Here is a 23,525-nt window from a genome sequence, read left to right on the forward strand (position 1 = left end):
TAGTATTACGACACATCACACGCGATTACAGTCTACAGTTAGCAACCGTGCTAATGTCCCAACAGGATTTTGCACCTCTATCACATTAACACACAAGAAGTCACTGCGTTCTGAAGGAACCACATGAACCAATATGCCGTCAATGTTTGCAGTACATTTAGTAGGCTACTTCCTTTTTCTGCTGAACTGCAGCCTGATACTTGCTGCTTTCAAAAAGGCAATGGGAAAAAAAGGTCCTATCAATAACTGCCACTAAACAGTGTATAAAACAACAACACATGACAAAGTAATGACTTCAAAGGTGCATAAATAATCATGGGCAAAATGGTGAAGGCAAACAGGCAAAACAGGACTAAACCAGAAATGGGTCACAGCGCTGCAAAGGAATGCAAGCAGTATTTCTTGAAATTGTTGAAATAAAGAATACAAATTTAAAGATAGTGGTCATGCAATCCCAGATGTTAATTGTAGGCTCTCAAAAGGAACCGTCCGGAAAAAGGAGGCTGTTTGGTCAGTCTTTAGTAAAGATAGGCCAGATGGGTGAAGGTTTGCATCCGGTCAACACCTCTAAGGAGTCAGGACCCCTTGCCTCCTCTTTGAGGGAGGTTTGAGCATTTCAAATGTTGCACGGGTGTTTGGCTTTTGTTTTCACGTCGTTTGATCCATCTTCTTTCTTTTAAGGCTACTACTAAGAGTGTGTTTATACACTCATTTGTTAGTTGGTGTGTGTGTGTGTCAAGTACCCTATTCTTTGTCTAATGGGTAATTTGAAGTGATTTTTGTATTTACCTACACTCCAGGATATTTCCTGATTTTTTTCAGGGCTGTACGACCTTCAGAAAGGGTGGTTCCCACGATGCCCGGTCTGCTCAGGTGACCCAACAATGGTGCAAAAACAAGGCTGTGTGTGTGTGTGTTTACGTGTTTTCATTTATTATTAGTATATGTGGCAGTGAGAGGGGGGAGGGATGGGAGCTGATTCTTATTGGCTTCAGGTTAATTCACTTTGGCGGTGGATGCACACACATACACACAGACACACGCACACACACACTCCTCCATATCCTTGATCATAAGTGGACTTGTGAGTCAGAGAGCTCCTCGGTGCATGCTCAGTTGACACAGATAAAAGATATGACGATGAACTCACGTGCCTTTGAATGAATGAATATGTGTAGTCTCTCGCTCACTCTCTCTCTCTCTCTCTCCCCCTCTGTCTGTCTCTCTCTCTCGCTCCCTCTCTCCCGCTTTCATTTTTGTGCACATCTGCCAAACGTTCATCCAACCATTTTTTTAACCACTGATCTGCCGATGATTGTTTATGCACCTGTGAAGTGATTCATGTGTCGTGTTGTTTTAACGCTGTTTAGTGTCAGTTATTGATAGGACCTTTATTCTGTTGCCTCTTTGACATAGCAAACACATAAGCTTGAGGGACAGCAGAGGCACAGCAAAAAACTTCAAGTAGCCAACGGAATGTTAACATTGACTACATGGTCACTACTAGCGCGGTGTGCTCTCCGGTCTTCATTGGTTCATCTGGTCCCTTCAGAACACAATGACTGACTATTGCACAAACTTTGTCAGTCAATGTGATATATGCACTTACATTTGGCGATGTTTGCGGGTAAATATGAGCGCAATAGTTGTGTCGTGCCAATCAGACATTACCCTTGTTGCTAAATTTAGATTATAATCTCCTTTTTCGGCGGCACGGTGAGCGACTGGTTAGAGCGTCTGCCTCACAGTTCTGAGGACCTGGGTTCAATCCCTGGCCCCGCCTGTGTGGTGTTCGCATGTTCTCCCCGTGCCTGCGTGGCTTTTCTCCGGGCACTCAGGTTGGTTTACTCCCACATCCCAAAACATGCATGGTAGGTTAATTGATGACTCTAAATTGCCCATAGGTGTGAATGTGATGCGGATGGTTGTTTGTTTGTATGTGCCCTGCAATTGGCCTGGCAACCAGTTCAGGGTATACCCCGCCTCGTGCCCGAAGATAGCTGGGATAGGCTCCAGCACGCCCGCAACCCTAGTGAGGATAAGCGGCTCGGAAAGTGGAAAGTTTATCTCCTTTTTCTTCTTTTCCTTTCGGATAGCATAGCGTGTCATCCTTCTCCCTGTGAGCATATCTCCTGCATCTTCCTCTCTAACATCAACTACCCTCATGTGTTCCCTCAGTTACATCCATTAACCTTCTCTTTGGTATTCCTCTAGGTCTCTTGCCTGGCAGCTCCATCCTCATCATCCTTCTACCAATATACTCACTATCTCTACTCTGGACGTGTCCAAACCATTGAAGTCTCCTCTAACTTTGTCTCCAAAACATCTAACCTTGGCTGTCCCTCTGATGAGCTCATTTCCTATCCAACCTGGTCACTCCTAGAGAGAACCTCAACATCTTTATTTCTGCCACCTCCAGCTCTGCCTCTTGTTGTCTCTTCAGTGCCACTGTCTCTAATCCGTACATAATGGCTGCCGTCACCACTGTTTTATAAACTTTGCCCTTCATCCTAGCAGAGACTCTTCTGTCACATAACACACCTGACACCTTCCTCCACCCGTTCCAACCTGCTTGGACCTGTTTCTTCACTTCCTTACCACACTCACCATTGCTCTTGACTGTTGACCCAAGTATTTAAAGTCCTCCACCCTTGCTATCTCTTCTCCCTGTAGCCTCACTCTTCCCCCACCACGCCTCTCATTCATGTAAATATATTGTCTTGCTTCAACTAATCTTGATTCCTCTCCTTTCCAGTGCATGCCTCCATCTTTCTAACTGTTCCTCCACCTGCTCCCTGCTTTCACTGCAGATCACAATGTCACCTGCAAACATCATGGTCCATGGGAATTCCAGTCTCAACTCATCTGTCAGCCTTTCTATCACCGCTGCAAACAGGAAGGGGCTCAGGACTGATCCCCGATGCAGTCCCACATCTACCTTAAATTTCTCTGTCACACCTAAAGCATACCTCACCACTGTTCAGCTGCCCTCGTACATGTCCTGTATTATTCTAACATACTTCTCTGTCACTCCAGACTTCCGCATTCAGCACCACAGTTCCTCTCTGGGTACTCTGTCATAGGCTTTTTCTAGATCCACAAAAACACAATGTAGCTCCTTCTGACCTTTTCTGTACTTTTCCATCAACATCCTCAAGGCAAATAATGCATCTGTGGTACTCTTTCTGGGCATGAAACGATCCTGTTGCTTGCAAATACTCACTTCTGTCCTGAGTCTAGCATCCACTAGTCTATCCTATAACTTCATTGTGTGGCTCATCAACTTTTTTCCTCTATAGTTTCCACAGCTCCCCACATCACCCTTGTTCTTAAAAATGGACACCAGCACACCTTTCCTCCATTCTTCAGGCATCTTCTCACCCGCTAGAATTCTATTGAACAAGCTGGTCAAAAAATCCACAGCCACCTCTCCAAGATGCTTCCATACTTCGACAGGAATGTCATCAGGACCAACTGCCTTTCCATTTTTCATCCTCTTTAATGCCTTTCTAACTTCCCCCTTACTAATCTTTGCCACTTCCTGGTCCACCACACTTGCCTCTTCTACTCTCCCTTCTCTCTCATTTTCCTCATTCATCAACTCCTCAAAGTATTCTTTCCAACTATCTAGCACACTACTGGCACCAGTCAACATATTTCTATCTCTATCCTTAATCACCCTAACCTGCTGTACATCCTTCCCATTTCTATCCCTCTGTCTGGCCAACCTGTAGAGATCATTTTCTCCTTCTTTAGTGTCCAACCTGGCATACATTTCATCATATGCCTCTTGTTTGGCCTTTTCCACCTCTACCTTTTCCCTATGTCGCATCTCTATCTCATCATCGTTATTCCTTTCTCCTCTCCTCGGTCCTCTCAGTGTCACACTTCTTCGTAGCTAACCTCTTTCCTTGAATAACTTCCTGGACTGTGAGGTTCCACCACCAAGTCTCCTTCTCTCCTTTCCTGCTAGAAGATACACCAAGTACTCTCCTGCCTGTCTCTCTGCTCACCTTGGCTGTAGTGGTCCAGTCTTCTGGAAGCTCATCCTGTCGCCCAAGAGCCTGTCTCACCGCTTCCTGAGAAGCCGCACAACACTCTTCCTTTCTCAGCTTCCACCACATGGTTTTATTGCTCTGCCTTTGTCTTCTTAATCTTCATCCCCACCACCCGAGTCATTTTACACACCACCATCCTATGCTGTCTAGCCACACTCTCCCATACCACTACCTTACAGTCGGTAAACCTCCTTCAGATTACATTGTCTGCACAAGATGTAATCCACCTGCGTGCTTTCCTGGATGCCGTACTTGCCCATCAGTTCTTCATCACCCCTATTTCCTTCACCAACATGTCCATTACAATCTGCACCAATCACGACTCTCTCTCTGTCTGGGATGCTCAGAACTACTTTGTCTAGCTTCTTCCAGAATTTCTCTTTCACCTCTAGGTCACATCCTACCTGTGGGGCATAGCCACTAATCACATTATACATAACACCCTCAATTCCAAGTTTCAGCCTCATCACTTGATCTGATACTCTTTTCACCTCCAAGACATTCTTAGCTAACTATTCCTTTAAAATAACCCCAATTGCATTTCTCTTCTCAGCTACACCATGGTAAAATAATTTAAACCCTGCCCCTAAACTTCTAGCCTGACTGCCTTTCCACCTGGTCTCCTGGACACACAATATATCAACCTTTCTCCTAATCATCATGTCAACCAACTCCAGAGATTTTCCTGTCATAGTCCCAACATTCAAAGTCCCCACATTCAATTCTAGGCTCTGTGCTTTCCATCCATCCATCCATTTTCTACCGCTTATCCGAGGTCGGGTTGTGGGGGCAGTAGCTTTAGAAGGGATGCCCAGACTTCCCTCTCTCCAGCCACTTCAACCAGCTCTTCCAGGGAGTTTCAACTCCCAACTCCGGCAGGACTTCACCCACGTCTCGGGGAAGGCGGGAGACATTGAGTCCGAGTGGACCATGTTCCGTGCCTCCATTGCTGAGCCGGCCGACCAGAGCTGTGGCCGTAAGGTAGTTGGTGCCTGTCGTGGCGTCAATCCCTGAACCCTGGTAAAATTCCCAGGAAATTCTGGTCCACCATCCGGCGTCTCAGGAGGGGAAAGCAGTGCACCATCAATAGTGTATAGTGGGGATGGGGCACTGCTGACCTCGTCTCGGGACGTTGTGAGAATACTTCGAAGACCTCCTCAATTCCACCGACACGGCTTCCCATGAGGAAGCAGAGTCTGGGGTCTCTGAGGCGGGGCTCTCCTATCTCTGGGGTTGAGGTCACCGAGGTGGTTAAAAAGCTCCTTGGTGGCAAGGCCCCGGGGGTGGATGAGATTTTCCCAGAGTTCCTAAAGGCTCTGGATGTTGTGGGGCAGTCCTGGTTGACACGCCTCTGCAATATCGCGTGGACATCGGGAACAGTGCCTCTGGATTGGCAGACTGCGATGGGGGTCCCACTTTTTAAAAAGCCGGACTGGAGGGTGTGTTCCAACTACAGGGGGCTCACACTCATCGACCTTCCTGTTAAGGTCTACTCAGGGTTGCTGGGGAGGAAGGTGCGTCGGGAAGTCGAATCTCAGATTCAGGAGGAGCAGTGTGGTTTTCGTCCTGGCCGTGGAACAGTGGACCAGCTCTACACCCTCCGCAGGGTCCTCGAGGGTGCATGGGTGTTTACCCAACCAGTCTACATGTGTTTTGTGGACTCAGAGAAGGCGTTTGACCGTGTCCCTCAGGGAGTTCTGTGGGGAGGGTGCTTCGGGAGTATGGGGTGCCGAATCCCCTGATACGGGCTGTTCGGTCCCTGTACGACCAGTGTCAGAGTTTGGTCCGCATTGCCGGCAGTAAGTCGGACTCGTTTCCGGTGAGGGTTGGACTCTGCCAAGGCTGCCCTTTGACACTGATTCTGTTCATAACTTTTATGGACAGAATTTCTAGGCGTAGCCGAGATGTAGAGGGGGTCCGGTTTGGTGGCCTCAGTATTGCATCTCTGCTTTTTGCAGATAATGTGGTTCTGTTGGCTTTGTCAAGCCATGATCTCCAACTCTAACTGGAGCGGTTTGCATCAGAGTGTGAAGCGGCTGGGATAACAATCAGCACCTCCAAATCTGAGACCATAGTCCTCGATTGGAAAAGGGTGGATTGCCCTCTTCAGGTCAGGGATAAGATCAGGTGGATCGGCGCAGCGTCTGCAGTGATGCGGACTTTGTATCGGTCTGTTGTGGTAAAAAAAGAGCTAAGTCGAAAGGGGAAGCTCTTGATTTACCGGTTGAGCTACGTTCCTACTCTCACCTATGGTCACGAGTTGTGGGTCATGACCAAAAGAACAAGATCCCGGATACAAGCGGTCAAAATGAGTTTCCTCCGCAGAGTGTCCGGGCTCTCCCTTAAAGATAGGGTGAGAAGCTCGGTCATCCGGGAGGGGCTCAGAGCTCACTGCTCCTCCACATTGAGAGGACTTAGATGTTTTGTGTGGCTCGGGCATCTGATTAGGATCCCTCCCGAACGCCTTGTCCCTGGTGAGGTGTTCCGGGCACGTCCCACCGGGAAGAGACCCCGGGGACGATCCTGGACACGCTGATGGAAGTGGCTGGGGAGAGGGAAGTCTGGGCTTCTCTGCTGAGGCTGCTGCCCCCGCGACCCGACCTCGGATAAGCGGAGGAAAATGGGTGAATGGATAAAAATAGCCTCTGAAAACATGAACAGTGCGTCATATTTTTAAATGCTGTTTCAAATGAAAGCATATTGCTTGCCATGTTCCCCGCTAACCAGAGGCTTAGATGCACGGTATGTGTAAACTAGTGACTTGAGCACAAGTGAGTAACATTTCCTGTTACTTATCTCGTATGAAAAAATCAGAATACGTATACAACCAATGTCCTGTTTTTTTTACTAGCTGTCCACAACTCACTTTTAGGTCCCGACCAACCAGCTAATAATCACTGCTCTAAATCATTGTGGTAGTTACTAAAGGAGTAAGGACTCTCATCTTCCTGGCTCATGAAAAATGAGTTTAGCTAACTATACAACAAATTGAAAAGGCAGTACAACCAATTTTCTTGTTTGGGGTCAAATATGATTTTTTCATTTATTAATTATTAGTTATTCGAGGGAAATTCAATATTTGATAATAATGTTTTCATTGACTGTTTTCGATGACAGAAACGCATTAGTAGAGTGGTCCCGCTTTAAAATAGTGGACCGTTCCAACACCATCGGAATGTGGTTTGAGAGAACACATTCCATTCTATATAAAAGAGATTAAAAACATTTTGGGAAGGGGAAATATATGCGCTATTTATTTGACTGTGACAGTGAAATAAATCGAGTAATTTGAGTGACAGCAACACTGATGTAAAGTTAAAAACAAAATCGTCTGGATTAGGTCGATGTTGGTCCTCAATGCCGAAAAGCGTATTTCCCCGGATGTCTGTGAAGGCATCGCCACCACAAGAGTTGTGCAGGCAGGTCGCTGTCGTTTCTCGTCGGGACTAATTATTTGTCACCTCGTTCACCGGACATCAGGCCACATCGACCCGTAAATTCTTCTGGAAAGCTTCAACTTATATTAAGTTTGCCGTTAATATTATCAACATGTTCAAGGACTCGTGGGCGCACGAGGCAGATATGCAGGAGGCCAACTCTGCTCGCAGTGCAGGTGATTTTTTTTTTTTATTTTTAATGATGGCTATCTGACGTGCTCTGGGAAGCTGGATGAGAGCTAGCTAAAAGTTTGCCAAGCACTTTAGTAACTTATTAAAACTAATCATCTTTTTTCTCAACAGTTTGATCCCACAAAGAAGATGACTCTGGTGAATCGTCCAGGGAACATCGCCAGAGATGTAAACGGTACGTGACGAAAAATCAACGTTTCCACTCCGTTTTTCATCAACTAATGGCTTTCCCCCCCCCCAATCTGGTGGCTGCGTAGGAAATTTCGAGAGGGACATGGGCGGACAAGATCGAAAGTGGGAAGGAGACAAAGTTGACCTGGCTGAAGTGTCCCTGCTCAACAAAATTATCCGCCGCACTCTAGTAAGGAGTAGACATGAGGTCGAGGTCCTGCAGCGGGACCCCACCTCTCCGCTGTTCTCCGTCAAGACCTTCGAGGAGCTGCGCCTGTGAGTCCATTTCCATGGAGGCCAAACTCCATTGCAAGCGTATCATAAGCCTGAACAAATGCATTTCCAGAAAAGGAACCGTACCATTTGCCAGCACGGTAGTCTAGGGCGGTGTTTCCCAACCTTTATTGAGCGAAGGCGCATATTTTACATTGGAAAAATCTCATACAAAATATTTGTCATCGCTGTCGAGAAGAATCCTTGCCTCTCAAAAATCACTACTTTTCAGGAAATCAAAATAAATACCATTTTGTTTGAGTTACCAAACACTGCATCGGTCAAGTTGGTATGATAACTGTGTTGCTATTAGGCTTTACACGATCAGGATTTTTGGGACCGATCAGCGAGTTTAAAATACAGATCGAAGATGGAGAATGTGTCCATTTAAATGACCTGTTCATTTACTGTATATAATTGTATACTTCATTGCTCAAAACATTATATTTACAATAAATAATGTATCTTTGTTCATCTATTTATCCCAGTGAGGCATAGTGACAGACAGAACAAATTAATGGTCTTCTATTAGATGGCAGGAAGTACATACAGTAATTAATGTATCCACTTTTTGTGACATTTTTACAGAGCCCCCCTGGTGCCAAGGTATGAGAAAAATAAAATTAATTGATAATCTGTTCCCTCAGTTTAGTAATCCGTACCCTCAGTTTAGTAATCCGTACCCTCAGTTTCGTAAACTGTACCCTCAGTTTCGTAATCCGTTCCCTCAGTTTCGTAATCCGTTCCCTCAGTTTAGAAAACTGTACCCTCAGTTTAGTAATCCGTACTGTGTTTAGGAAACACGCAGGCTAATTGTAGCCAGTCCTGCTAGTACTGCTGTATAATGATCAACCCCCTCGAACGACAGCAATATTGCCTTTCAGTTGAAAAAATGGGATGTAGGATATATCACGACATGACAATTTATACACAGAATTCACACGAGTAAGAATATAACATACAAATAGAATTTACTTCACTTGACAGATATACGTAGGTATACGGAGCCCCAGACATTTGCTAAACTGAGGGTACAGTTTACTAAATTGAGGGAACGGATTACTAAATTGAGGGAACAGATTATCAATGAATTTTATTTTTCTCATACCTTGGCACCAGGGGGGCTCCGTACCTACGTATATCTGTCAAGTGAAGTAAATTCTATTTGTATGTTATATTCTTACTCGTGTGAATTCTGTGTATAAATTGTCATGTCGTGATATATCCTACATCCCACGGATTACTAAACTGAGGGTACAGTTTACTAAACTGAGGGAACGGATTACTAAACTGAGGGAACAGATTATCAATGAATTTTATTTTTCTCATACCATGGCACCAGGGGGGCTCCGTACATTTTTGTTGGTGTGCTGTTAGATTTTTTTAAATTGTAAAATATGTTCCTTGGCTCCATAAAGGTTGGAAATCACTGCTCTAGTCAGATCGTGTATTCTAATCAGTCAGGTCAAACCAACATTACATGACAGAAATAATGGGTGCTAAGTTACTGTAATTAGATTACTTTATTTTTAATTAAATTACTTCACCCACATCGAAACTTTAGAGCATGATTCGACAGAACAGCGGCATGTTTACGTCCAACCATTCGTGGTATCACTAGCTTGCTAGGCTACATAACATTTTATTGCCTGCTTGTGAGCGGTATCCTTTTAAAAGTACGTGAAAATACCTCAAGCAAGCCTTCAACGAACGTCCTCCTGACCTGAGCACCGGGACCACCAACACACGTTTTCCCTCATTTTGTCCTTATAATGCAGTCTGTTCGCTCCACTCTTGTTGTTGTCGCCACGGTAACGAGTGTACCCGGTCGAATTTGAGTTGACGAGATAAAGCCCAATGATCGTAAAAAACGGGATGCAGTGGTATCAGAATACAAGATTTTATTGCAGTAGTCTGACAGTGCAATCTTGAAAGAGATCATTTGTCTTGTTGTCTGATCCGGGCATTACGTGTTGCCTGTGTCCGACGTGTTGTCTGTCCCACACTGCCGAGATGTTTATTTATTTATTTAAAAAAAAAAAAAATTACTTTTAATTTTTTTATAAATAACTTCAGCCGTCAGATATTTACAGTAGTACATCAAAAGACACGCAACAAGGCTAAAAAAATAAACTAGCGTTTGGATTCAAATATACTGTGCACGCGCCGACGCGGAGTAAATGTCTTTTGCGGAGCCGATCAATGACGTCATTGATCGGATCGGCGAATTATGACATTAAAGCCGATCAGCATAAAATGCTAAATATTGGCCGATACCGATCAGCCCGATTAAAATCGGTGTAGTCTAGTTGCTATCATACACCATTGCGCACCATCATCAACACAACACCACCCCAAAATCACATTCAAGTTCATTAATTTGCTTGGGGGGGAAATGTATCTTAATAAGCTGGCTTTGATTAAAAGCCACGTTACCGTAGCCAGCTGTGCACTGACAACCCCAACCAGACCAAGAACCCTTCAAATTTCTCATGCTACACCTGTTTTATATGTATACTGTATATAAATATTTGATGTACTTTTATCCAATTGGCAAGATAATTTGGGATGGAAATGCCAAGGATGCCCTTTTTCAAGCTACAGGAAGTCCTCGATTTACGAACGAGTTCCGTTCCTACGCTGGCGACGTAACCCGAATTTCCGCGTCGTAACCCGAATTTCCGTATTGTCCCACATGACTGTGACAGCAAGCTCAGTGTGTGTGGGCGTGTGCGTCGATGTGTGAGTGAGACGGGACTGTGAAGGAGTGCGCGCAGGTGCGAGTGTGTACAGTGGCAAGTAAAGTGACGGCGACCAGGGAAGAGTAGCAATTAGCGGAGGAGCTAATAAAGCCATTAAAGCAGCAAATCGGTGCTTCGTGCCTTTATTTTTGCCGCCACCCAGCTCAGCTGTGCCACGAGAGAAGGGAGTTCACCCAGAGGAGGACAACCTCGGCCCTGGAGTAGGCGTCTCCCCTGCGTCTCCCGACCACGGTCAGGTTACTGTAGCAGGAAAGGGTAACAATTCGTATAAAGAAACTAAAATACATTAAAATTAAAAACAATAAGATTCATTACTTACCATTACTGCTGAGAGTGTGAAAAGAGGAGGGCGAAAAAGGCAAAGATACTCCCGGCGCACAAACACAGATGAACACTATGCACTAGTTAAGCAGAAACACTGGTGCTGGGGACAAAATGGCGGACGAGGCACGGGCATTGTAAAGTACAAACGTCGTAGGTCGAGTACGTCGTAACTCGAGGACTTCCTGTATTCTAGTTGGTCTAAAGTGCCTGGCTGATGAGATGACTGGATTGCTCATTAATATTCGATATGTAAAGACGTTTTGCTCTGATTGGATTGCTGTTCTCCTTAATTTGAGTATGGAAAAATAGCTTTGCTCTTATTGGTGGTAAGTTTTATATAGGTGTCTATTACCAATTGAATTTCTGGAGAGACAGCGTGAGTGTATATGACGTATGGCAAATGCTATTGCTAGTAGCAACTAGCCATTTTCGATATTGCTCAATGATTAAATTCTTTATCGATTCTCTAATTTGTAGTTAGGGGGAGAAAAAGCATCCAGGCAACTTTAAATAATAATAAAAAAAGTTGAAACAATAAAATAAAAAAAGACCTGCGAGATATTATATCCAGGCTTCTCGTTATAATATATAAATGTTGTCATCGAAGAAAAGCAACTAATATGCCATGTCGGGGGTTGTGTATGCAAGTTCCTGTTGTAAACGCACCCTGAACGCATCCTATGAATCTTGCAGTAAGCGTGTGATTTATGTTCTTCTGCCCTCCCTCAGCATGTCTTAAGCTATTTAATGACACCCCATTTGGAGTTTACTGTAAAGCTAAATGCACAACAAAAATAATTACACGCATTGTATATTGAATTACAAGACGGACATCGTTTTTGAAATTCCTAGCTTAATGCTAACACTCAATGGAAAGTCCTATTGACGGGCTAGCTAAAATTTGGATTCACGTGGGATTTACCTTCAAATAACGAATATTCACACACATACTCCATAGTGACACATACAGACAGCTTATATAACAATACTCACAGGCATATATTCTTCATAATCTGTGAAAAACAAGTTTAATAAAGTTCTATTGTGATGTTGTTCTTCTCTTAAGTTTACAGAAACGTGCATTCCCACGCATGCATGACACCATACTACCCCTTAGCAGCCAAGGGAAACTTCGGGTCGCAGTTTCTGGCACGGTGTGTTTTAGCGTAACACCTGGAAAATTTGCATGCGCTGTTCCACAGAATGCACTTCTATAGTTAAAATTACTGTATCAGATTTGGACTGCGTTAAAACCCATCTTTGTTATTTTGTTCAGATAGGGTTTAATAGTTAAAGTGGTGTAGTTTCTAGTCATTTATAGTTCATTGGTGTTGATTTTAGTTGTTTACTGCTGCTCCTGGTGGCAATCTGGCACCTTTTAGAATACTTGGTGTGATGTAGCATATTAATACCGCTTGAGGCCAGTAGTTGTGTGAATGCCGACTGATCCATGCGATGCGTATGCTGTGTAAAATGCGCAATGATGTCATCAATTCAAATAGAATTGATAAGGGAACGATTCCAAGGTTTCGTTAACTTTGGGGCCTGTTCCCACCAATTCTCGTTACCCATCCCTAGTAGCAACGTGACAAGATTACCCAAAAATGACAATCTGTCAAAATGCAGTCTGGTTGGAATGCCTACTTCAACCTCAACTTCAATGTAGAAAATCGGATGATGGGTTCTGGAGAAATTTAGCTTTTTGTGTGGGGAAAACCGGCCTTTCGTGTGATATTGCCTTCTGAAAATCTGGTCAAAAAACGCCTTCAGAATAGAGTAAAACAGTATAATTTCATTATTTCTCAATATATCTCTACAATAATTCACACACTAATATAACTGGCCATTCTGAATTTCATTTTGAACTTATTTCCTATGAACATGCTCATTTAAAGGCACTAATTAGCGTAAATTGTTAAAATTTTATTTCAAGGGATAGTCTGTATCGCCCCACCCCCCCAAAAAAAGTAAAATAATGAGGCATAGCTATACAAATCTGGAAATAATATATGAACCCACAATTTAAAAATTGTGAAAATATCAGCCTTTGTTGCCATGCTAACAGGAACTTTGTAATAGAACTACGTTATTTTACTGGTAACGCTATTTCTCACGAACTACTAGATGGCTTTGGCTCAGGAATGGGGCACTGGCATGTGGCCCGCATCCACACTCGGAGTGGCCTCTCGATTCATTTCTGAACATTCTAAAAACACTTCTCCTACAATGCATGGTCAGTGAGTTGTAATGAAGCTGTTCACTGCCAGATGGCAAACATTGCTTTGCAGCTCTTGTCGTGGTTCTTCACCATTAGAGATGAAGAATACAGAGACACTCAGCCGTGCTGATGAGCATAGACATTAAGAGTAGATGCGCTAACCGACGTGCCTACATGGTGGCCATGTTGGGGAGGTCGATATTCCCATCAAAGGCAATGCAAAGCCATTGGAATTAAGTTGTTGTTGTTTTCAATGGAGTTTTACAATATTAACTTTTATTGTCAACACCAAAGCGTGTGCTATCAATACAGAATATTTTTATAAAAAGTGAGGGGGGAAAAAAATACCTTGGAAATGTTATCCCCTTGTGATTGTACAGCATGGCGTGCAACTGTATGCAGCACAATGTGCCGGCATCCTTTTTCATTTAGTTTTCTTGCCGTCCATACACATGGAATGCGCTGGCAACGTTGGCCTCCCTAGCTTAGCGTCGCCATAGGCACGCAGCTCAAAATGGGCACATCATATCTACCTATTCATATCTGTGCTGATGAGTCTCTTAAGTAAACTGAGACTCTTTCGACACGGTGCGTAATTATCAGGAAGAGCACGCTGGCATATCCTGGTGAGAAGCCAGGTAATGCTTACTGTACTTCAGTTACACAGTCGACAGAACTGACTGGGATGTTACTGTATTGCACAAAATTCAAAGTCACGGTTCATTCTTTTTTTGTACGGTCCCGCTTAGGCATGGGCGGGGATCAGATTCTGATTGTATGATAACCTGGAGCAAACATATTGCGGTATCGCAATTACGGCTCTAAAATGTATTATTTTGAGAGAAAAAATTCCATTGAACACAACCCATTTTATTTTTAAAGAAAATGTTGAATATTTGGTACATTTAATAAACGTGTTCTATTTCAAGTTAAAAAGAAGCAAACTGAAAAAAATAGTTGACTAAAAAAAATAAAACATTCATCAGGTTGTTTGACTTCCTTAAAATCTCGTCTTTTGCAATCGGCATCTTAACTTAAAGAAATTAAGTTAAGATGCCGATTGTTGACGGCATCCCTCACCGTTGGTGTCCACCAATGGGTTCGGGGATTGCCGGCACGACATGCCCTACGGCCACAGTTCCGGTTGGCCGCCTCAGCAATGGAGGAGCGGAACATGGTCCACTCGGACTCAATGTGGGGACATTGAGTCCCCACATTGAGTCCACATTGCCTCCCCTGGAACATGAACAAGTGCTGTCGGAGGTGGGAGTTGAAATTCCTTCTGACAGGGGATTCTGCCAGACGTTCCCAGCAGACCCTCACAATACGTTTGGGCCTGCCACGTCGGACCGGCATATTCCCCCATCGGAGCCAACTCACCACCAAGTGGTGATCAGTTGACAGCTCCACACCTCTCTTCCCCCGAGTGTCCAAGACATGCAGCTGCAAGTCCAATGACACGACCACAAAGTTGATCATCGAACTGCGACCTGGGGTGTCCTGGTGCCAAGTGCACGTGTGGACACCCTTATGCTTCTGAACATGGTGTTCGTTATGGACAATCCGTGATGAGCACAGAAGTTCAATAATAGAACACCTCTCTGGTTCTGATCGGGGGGGGGGGGGGGGGCGGTCCTCCCAATCACACCCTTCCAGGTTTCACTGTCATTGCCCACTTGAGCATTGAAGTCCCCCAGCAGAACAACTGTTCTCCAGCAGCCCCCTCCAAGGACTCCCAAAAGGGAGGGTACTCTGAACTGCTGTATTACCCACACCTCCTCGGCGCCTCTAAGAGTGGAAGAGAGTCCAACCCCTCTCGAGGGGACTGGTAAAAGAGCCCAAGCCGTGTGTGGAGGCGAGCCCGACTATATCTAGTCGGAGCTTCTCGACCTCACACACCAGCTCTGGCTCCTTCCCTGCCAGGGAGGTGACATTACACGTCCCTATAGCCAGCTTCAGCTGCCTATTGTGGCTGTTTCCATCATTCCCGTCTGTTCATATGCAGCTGCCTGCTCCTCCTGTAGCAGCAGAAATATTTAAACAGCCATTATTTCCCTACAGTTTTTGACACGAATGCTTTGCTGTCATGCCCACGCAATTCTCCCTTCGCACGGTGTGCTTCCCTGCAATAAAACTAATTGAATTGTATTTTCTCTCTCTCTCACACACACACACACACACACTTCTTACTTTTATCACTGACTATTTCCCTGTCAATATTCTTAGCAACCATGTTTCAAGTGGTTAAATATTTCCCCCGGAACAACTAATATTGTTGACGTAGCAAATTAGCAGCTAGCTAGGTGTTAGCCTGTGAGCTAACCTCTTCACGTTGTCTACTAGCAAGGGTTAGCTCAAGCAAAGGCGCTGGCAGCTTTAGTGATACAGTGCATTTAATACACAAGGTAACTCGATGCGCTGTGCATGATCAAACGTACATTTACTGTAAGCAAACACACGCGATTAAAACTTAAAAAGGCATGTCTGCTGGGACTGTGACATGTTTGTATATAACCTTAATGGGCTCATAGTAATGTTATAAGTAGTTGAGCTTTGTAGAGGACTAGGATATTTTACAGTTTTTGTCAACCTTTGAAACATGTATATTTGCTCCCTGGACAGTCTCCATTAGGTAAAACTTTCTCACCCAGTTACTCGTGCAGTGCTGTGCACTGGTAACCAATCAGGTAGTGCTGTAGGCGGGACAATGCTGGAAAGAAAAGTCACCACTTGCCGTGGCTGCATCAGAGGCAAAATAACCAGTATTAAATTATTGGCTGTCAGATTTATAAAAAAAAAAAAAAAAAAAAAAGGGAGATGCGATATGTCCCAAAACGCCAAATATCGGCCCCGATCATCGGCCCAGGCCGATAATTGGTCTATCACTAGTTTAATGATACCCCAGGAGTAGTTTACTGTTAAATTAAACATGCAAGAAAAAGAATTGCACATATTTTATATGTAGCGTATATTGGTTTGGATAAAAATTGTATTAATTTAGGAGAAAAGAATAAGCTGGGAGCGATGCATGCGTTACTTCTGGTTTAGCGTGAGTTTATGTTTAAACGTTAGAAAAGAATAAGCTGGGAGCGATGCATGCGTTACTTCTGGTTTAGCGTGAGTTTATGTTTAAACGTTAGAATCAAATTTTATCTCGAAAAGTGGCACCACGTCTCTTTTTAGATGCGTAAAACTTCAGGACAAAATGACGAAAAGCTCTTTCTCGTAATCTGAAGGTTGCTACAGGAATTAGATGAGTTCTCAATAAGCAGAGGTCTTTTGTCCAACCCAAACACACACAACTGATACAGGTAATGGATTTTTATAGAAAATTTAATGAGATCTAACAGGGGAATCTACAGGGGAACAATGCTGGGAAAAGCAGAACAAAGGACAGACAAACATTGGCAAAGGAGATGTGAGGGTGGAAATGAGCATGACAATGCATAGGGAGTTCATGTTCTCGTTAATTTAAACCCAAATATGCACCAATCTGTACTTTTAGTAGACTGCAAGTTGGATTTACGTTGCATGGAACACAATTTAGGCAGGTTGATCGATCTCCCGTATGTTCAGCCGGTCCAGTCCGCACGGGGAACAGGTGGATTTGGTGTAAAAAGGAGGAAGGGAAAAAGAAAAAGCAAGAAAAAGAGTTCCAAGGCAGCGCGGCCAAAGCTCAGGTGTCGCTGCTGTCATGACGCTTGGAGCGGATGTGCGCCGCCCGTTTACTTCCCAACGGAACTTGCCCATGAGGTGCCCAGGCACCTGCAAGGGTAGCTTGGGGTGCTGGCAATGTACCCTGGGCCGGGAAAGGTCCGATATCTCCTCAACACCTCGTGGTGAGAGGTGGGGCTTCCTGGCTGAGCCAGTCTTTGGCAGGATGGTCGAACAAGCGCGATCCACAAACAAAGGGGGGCTCTGGCCTTTATGCCAAGCCGAAAGGGGGTGGTACACATCCATTGTCCCAGATGTCTCAACAAGTTGCATTTCAGAGGACAAATGGCCTTGTACTTTTATCTTGGCATGCCCTGGGAGTCCAGGTTTCTGGGGTAGCTGCTAACTGATTGAGGGTGAGGAGTCAGGATTTCTATTCTCCACTTTGATGAGCTCCTTCCGACTGGCTGGTAATTCATTTAGCGTCCGTGTGAGATAAACCAGGCATCCCCGTGGCCGTCTGTTTCGTTGGGCGAGCAGAGACCGGGAATGTCCGAGGTTGGGGCTCATGGTGCCATCTGGTGAGAGCATGTATGCTACATATATTTAAATATAAGACACACATGATTGTTTTAGAAATCGCCAGCTGAATGCTAACAGTCAAATGAACCCCCCATTGACAGGCTAGCTAGAATAATTAGCATTCGATCACGGGTGGGATTTACCTTCAAATAACAAACTCCGTAATAACACATACAGAAACTAAATTAACAATACTCATATATATATGTGATATATATGTGAAACACGAGTTAAATTGTTTTATCGTGACGTTCTATTCTCTTTTTTTTTTAATTTTTTTTATTTTTTTAAAAAAATTTTTTTTTAATTATTTATTTAATTTTATTTTATTTATTTATTTTTAACTACAAACGTAGCTCCATACATGCATCGCACCACACTGGCCTTAAGAGGCCAAGGTGCACACAGCAGGAGCAGCAGATTATCATTTTCACCCCTGACTGTTTGACATGAATTCAGACTGAAATTTTCCTGCCTAGGGTAAATTACATTTAAAAATATATATATTTTGATTTGCTAAATGTATATTGTTTTTTATTTCGATTTAATATTATTATTTTAGTTGTGACTACTTTATTTTTTGTTTTGTTTTTAATATTAAAAGTTGCGTTTTGGTAGTGATATGTATCGGATCGGGACTGTATCTGCAGAGACTTAAAATCAAAGATGTAGACTCTGGTGGAAAAAAGTGTGATTGTAACATCCCTAATATATGTATATATGATATGTTTGAATGAAATCTGCAGAGACTTAAAATCAAAGATGTAGACTCTGGTGCAAAAAAGTGTGATTGTAACATCCCTAATATATGTATATATGATATGTTTGAATGAAATGAAATGAAATGAAAGGCGGCATGGTGGACGACTGGTTAGAGCGTCTGCCGCACAGTTCTGAGGACCGGGGTTCAATCCCCGGCCACGCCTGTGGCGTTTGCATGTTCTCCCCGTGCCTGCGTGGGTTTTCTCCAGGCACTCCGGTTTCCTCCCACATCCCAAAAGCATGCATGGAAGGTAAATTGACGACTCTAAATTGCCCCTAGGTGTGAATGTGAGTGCAAATGATTGTTTGTTTATATCTGCCCTGCGATTGGCTGGCAACCAGTTCAGGGTGTACCGCGCCTCCTGCCCATAGATAGCTGGGATAGGCTCCAGCACTCCCGCGACCCTTGTGAGGATAAGTGGCTCAGAAAATGGAGAGATGCTGAACTTGTATTATTAACAAGTGTGGTAGTCCCAAATTGATCTTTCTTTGCCAGCTCAACTTGGCAACATCATTCAGCACACCTCTCCAACTCCTTACCGAGGAAGATTGGTAATTTTTGGTTTGTAATTATTTTTTTCTTGCATGAATAGGAAACCGGAGTTGTTGACGGGGGTCTATGACATGGGCTTCAACAGGCCTTCCATGATCCAGGAGAAGGCTCTACCTATGATGCTGGCACAGCCGTGAGTCAATTTTACGGTTTTACAGTTTGAAGTTATCAATTAACAGACAAAAATTTGACAGACAATTTCTAATTGAAATGTACAATATTTTTACTGTCAAACATTTTTATGATTCAAAGGGGAATATTTAATAATATACCCTAATTAATTAGTTGTATTATACAGTGAAACTGGCTATTTGCAGGGGACGGCCCGAGCCCTGCCGGAAAAAGTGAAAATCCACATGTAATTGTCAACACCACCCCCACCCACCCAAAAAAATAAAACTTTTTAAAAAATTGCAAATTGATGCCTCAAGATGGCGGCAAAGCTCTTTAAAAAGTAGAGGCTTTTAAAGCACCAACACCATCTTTCTAACATCTATCGTCATGCTCACAGTAAACACTGAATTAAAATAATAATTTACAGTCAATGAAAAATCTAAGTGAAAGTAAAAGTATACCTAAAATGATATCTGAAAATTAAAAGAAACAAAGGATTATATAAGCAACCGCATGTAAATAAATAATAAAAACATGACCAAAACCATAAAAGAACATTCAACAGGGGGGGTATTTAAGGAAGCAGCTTATGTGAAAACTTGGGGGAAGTTGACCCTGAGATCAGGGAACACCTGATCAATCAGTTTCAAAGACCCAGGTAAGAGAAATTCCAACTCAGCCGCCTTTGTAACAGACACTGAACTAACCCTGCTCACTTTGTATGCTAAATCCTGACTTTCTACCGGTCTCCTCCCACCTGAAGCAACCATGGCTTGTCCATTTCTCTGCGATTGCATTGATATTGAGGCACAACCTCAGTACATTTAAAATAATGATGATTATGCTGGCATTTCCAGATTCATTTCTAATCAAACAGTATTTTTTTTTTAATCCGAATCAGTCATTTATATTCACAGCATTCTCTGGCCATAAATCTCTAATCTCTTGACATCTGTGCAAATTTTGTGCATCACACCTTTTTATGTTTTGCTAATAGGAGTTTTTTGTTGATTCCAAGCGTATTGCACAAAAAGAACAATTTGCCCGCCAGTGGGAAAAGTAACACCTCGCAGTTAAACACCCGTTAACTGTAATGGTGTAAGAAAAATAGTTGCACAGCATTGCAAGTGATTTATGTAGAAATCATTTATCTAAACTAGGGGTGTAATGATTCGTTTTAGCAATGATTCGCTTCGTGGTAGCCGATTCGATTCAAGGATGATATTGGTTCATTTAGAAAGATACGATCTGAAACAATTCAGTGGCTGGAAATCGATTCAGTACATTTTTAGCGAAAAATTCATCATGTGTGATTAGGAAATAAATACCTTCTTACTGCACAGTGCAAGTGAAGTTTCTTTGATTCTTGTAAGGGAATCAGGTAAAAAGTAGGATTGGGAATCGAAAACCGACTGGAACCGGGACTAACGTTTCGGTGCTCCCGGTATCGTTCAAATTTTAAAATGTTGATTCCCAGTTTTGATGCCTAGTCCGCTGCTCTCGAAGAAGTGGCCAAAACCAACGAAGAAGCGTCGAAAACGGACGAAGACGTGCTTGTGCCCAATGGCGGCGAACAGTGTGTCTTCACTTTGTTAAAATTAATGACCAGTCACCTCAGTGCAACATTTGGAATAAGATTATATTGTGCAAAGGAGGCGTTCATGATGTTTTGTGTCAGACGCGCTCCGAGCCTGAACCTACTTACACCACACGGAGCTTTCAGTCAATTGGGTGAGTGAAACAATAAAATGTGTCTATGCCAACATTGATACAGCTAACAAGGTAAACAGTTGGTTGCACTTTTGCACTGATGGTTTTTAGCGTCTATTTTAGTCTTCAAACCAATGTAAGAGCCGAGGACAGAAAAAAAGCTAACATTGAGCTAAAACTTCCCCATAGCAACTTTACATCACAATGAATTGGGACAAAATTCACAAACGTGTCTTACAATATCACAAACACTAACCTTGTGCCTCATCGGTGGGTAAGGAAAGAAATTAATATATAAATATAATATATATAATAATATATAAATATCTGAATCCCAATAGTTATTTTTAAAAAAACAGGGTTCGGCGGTTGGCATTGGGTCCCTGCGGTCTCCTCCGGGTGGCCAGATGTCGGTGTGCCTCGGTGGGGCCGGCGGACCACCCTGGTTCCCTCGTGTGGGACGTGTCCCGTCCACCGGGCTGCTCTCGGTTGGACCCCTGGGCCCGATCCTGCCCCTCGAATGATTGGGTGGGGTCCTCAGCACCGATAAAAATGTTTCACTATTTATTTTCACTTATTTAAAAAAAAAAAAAAAAAAAAAAAAAAAAAAAAAAAAAACATCCAAACATTCAATATAGGCAAATCTAACACCCCAGAATACATCATACTTCGGTGAGGAAATGTCTTCGCCTCCTGTACCTGTGACTGTGACAGGCTGACATGTCCAAAATGTGGGTGGGCCAAAATCTGGCTGAAAATCCAATATTTCATCATAAAACAAGCCTAAAATTACTACCAAGTCTATTTGGGGTGGATTTTTTTCTGCAGACATCATTTGTAAGTACAGAATTTTGGACTAAGTGCCAAAATTCACAGGATTAAATACGTCCTTTAACAGGTTATGTGCCCAGGAGTCATTAGGAAGAAAAGTTTGTCAGTTTTCACTGGATAGAAAGTTACAACAAGAAGCTTGCTAAGGGGCTGCTAGCTAGCAAGAAGAGCTAACTAGCATCATGGCTTCATGAGGGACAAGCAGGTTGCCTCGAATGACATTCGATGGAGATGAGATAAAGGTATGGGCTTTAGGAGACCAAAATGTTGGGACATTTTCATCTATAACCCCTGAAGAAAATTATGGAATCTTCGCTCCTGGAGGGGGATCATTTAAATATTTAATTTTGGGGGAAAAAAGTCAAATTACAGATGTTCCTTCGAACAGAGGAGCAGTGAGTTACTGTGAAACACATGCTTAGGTACTTCAAAGTCATAGGCACTTCTGAAAAAGGGTTGTTTTAAAAGAAAATGACAGTGAGAAACTAGGTCTACAGGCCTATAGTGATTCTGACTGGGCTGTTGATCCCTTCGACAGCCGCAGTACAAAAGGAAACTGCTTATTAGAAAGACTAGCTCTCTAGTGGAAAACGAAGAAACAACCCACGGTTGCGCTTTCCACCTGCGAGGCAGAATACATGGCACTTGCTTCAACCGTACAGGAGTGTCTATATAGTACAGTTACTATTAGCGGTATTGATAATTAAAATATGTACACACCAATGACATTACATGCAACCAGGGGACAATCGTTCTTGCAAAAAACAGATCAACAGACATATTAAGTAAATATGGACATAAAGTACCACTTTATCATAGGCTTTACACAATCAGGACTTTTGGGACCGATAACCAATCAGCAAGTTTAAAAAAACAATCTCCGATCACAAGATGGAGCAATGTGTTCATTTACATGACTTGTTCATTTATTGTATATGCTTGTGTACTTTATGACTTCTTTATTTATTGTATACACCGTAATTTCTCATGTATAATGCGCACCCCCAAAGTTGACCCCAAATTTCTGGAAAACCCTTCTACCTATGTATAATGCCTTTTTACAATGCAGGATTTTGCATCTACCCATATGATCAAAACATGAAGTATTATGTTTTAGTTTTTTTCAAATCATTATTCTGAAGTTAAGCATTTTATTTGTAAGATATCTACAATTCTTTGAAGAAAACAAGAAGGATCAGGCGAAAGACATTTCATTTTATTTTAATGGGATTTCAAATTAAACTGTCAAGCATTTCAGAAAAGCACTATCATGAAACAAAACATAACCATAAAGAAATGAATGATGGTTGTTGTTCAGCAATCAGTCGTATTTAAAAATAAATACATAAATAAATAAACAATATTTCACAAATTATGCCTGGGTATGTAAACTTATGAGCACAATTGTACATATATGCAGTCATGTGTACCCCTGTCATATTGGAATGAAAGTGTAGTCTACACCTTTTTCATAACCTCGAGGTGGCATACTAGAGTGAAAGTGTAAAAAAAATTTCATAACCTCTAGGGGGCGGTGGAATAGTGGTATGAAAGTGTATAGCTTTTTCATAACCTCTCGATGGCGGCATACATTTATAAAATGTGAAAGCCAATCTATGACGTCATTGATCGGCTTGGTGAATTATGACATGAAAGCCGATCAGTATAAAATGCTAATTATCGGCCGATACCGATCACACCGATCAGATTAGCGTAAAGTCTACTTTATCAGGTAGGTCTACTATAAATGATGGGGGAGTAACTTTGTATTGTCTTACTGATGACATGGTTACTGATATGACCAAACCTGTAACACAATTGAAACCAAAGACATTTGATGGTATTAATTTTGGAGTTTAAAAAGACAAAGGTCCACGTTCATTC

General features: G+C 42.8%; 1 protein-coding gene across 3 annotated transcripts in view; it reads left to right on the forward strand.

Annotated features, from left to right (window-relative positions):
* Nucleotides 1–23,525, forward strand: part of LOC133408034 (ATP-dependent RNA helicase DDX19B-like) — a 51,538-nt gene that overhangs the window by 18,824 nt on the left and 9,189 nt on the right. For 2 of the 3 annotated variants that reach the window (XM_061686512.1, XM_061686522.1), the window contains exons 2-4: nt 7,799–7,862; nt 7,945–8,134; nt 19,027–19,119. In XM_061686512.1, coding sequence (XP_061542496.1) covers nt 7,817–7,862; nt 7,945–8,134; nt 19,027–19,119 — 329 coding nt within the window. In that variant the 5' untranslated portion in view covers nt 7,799–7,816. Of the gene's footprint in view, nt 1–7,516; nt 7,661–7,788; nt 7,863–7,944; nt 8,135–19,026; nt 19,120–23,525 lie in introns of those variants that run through there. The other variant, XM_061686531.1, reaches the window with a different exon arrangement.

Source organism: Phycodurus eques, chromosome 1 (genome assembly GCF_024500275.1).
Source record: "Phycodurus eques isolate BA_2022a chromosome 1, UOR_Pequ_1.1, whole genome shotgun sequence".
In the NCBI taxonomy this organism is placed as follows: Eukaryota; Metazoa; Chordata; class Actinopteri; order Syngnathiformes; family Syngnathidae; genus Phycodurus; species Phycodurus eques.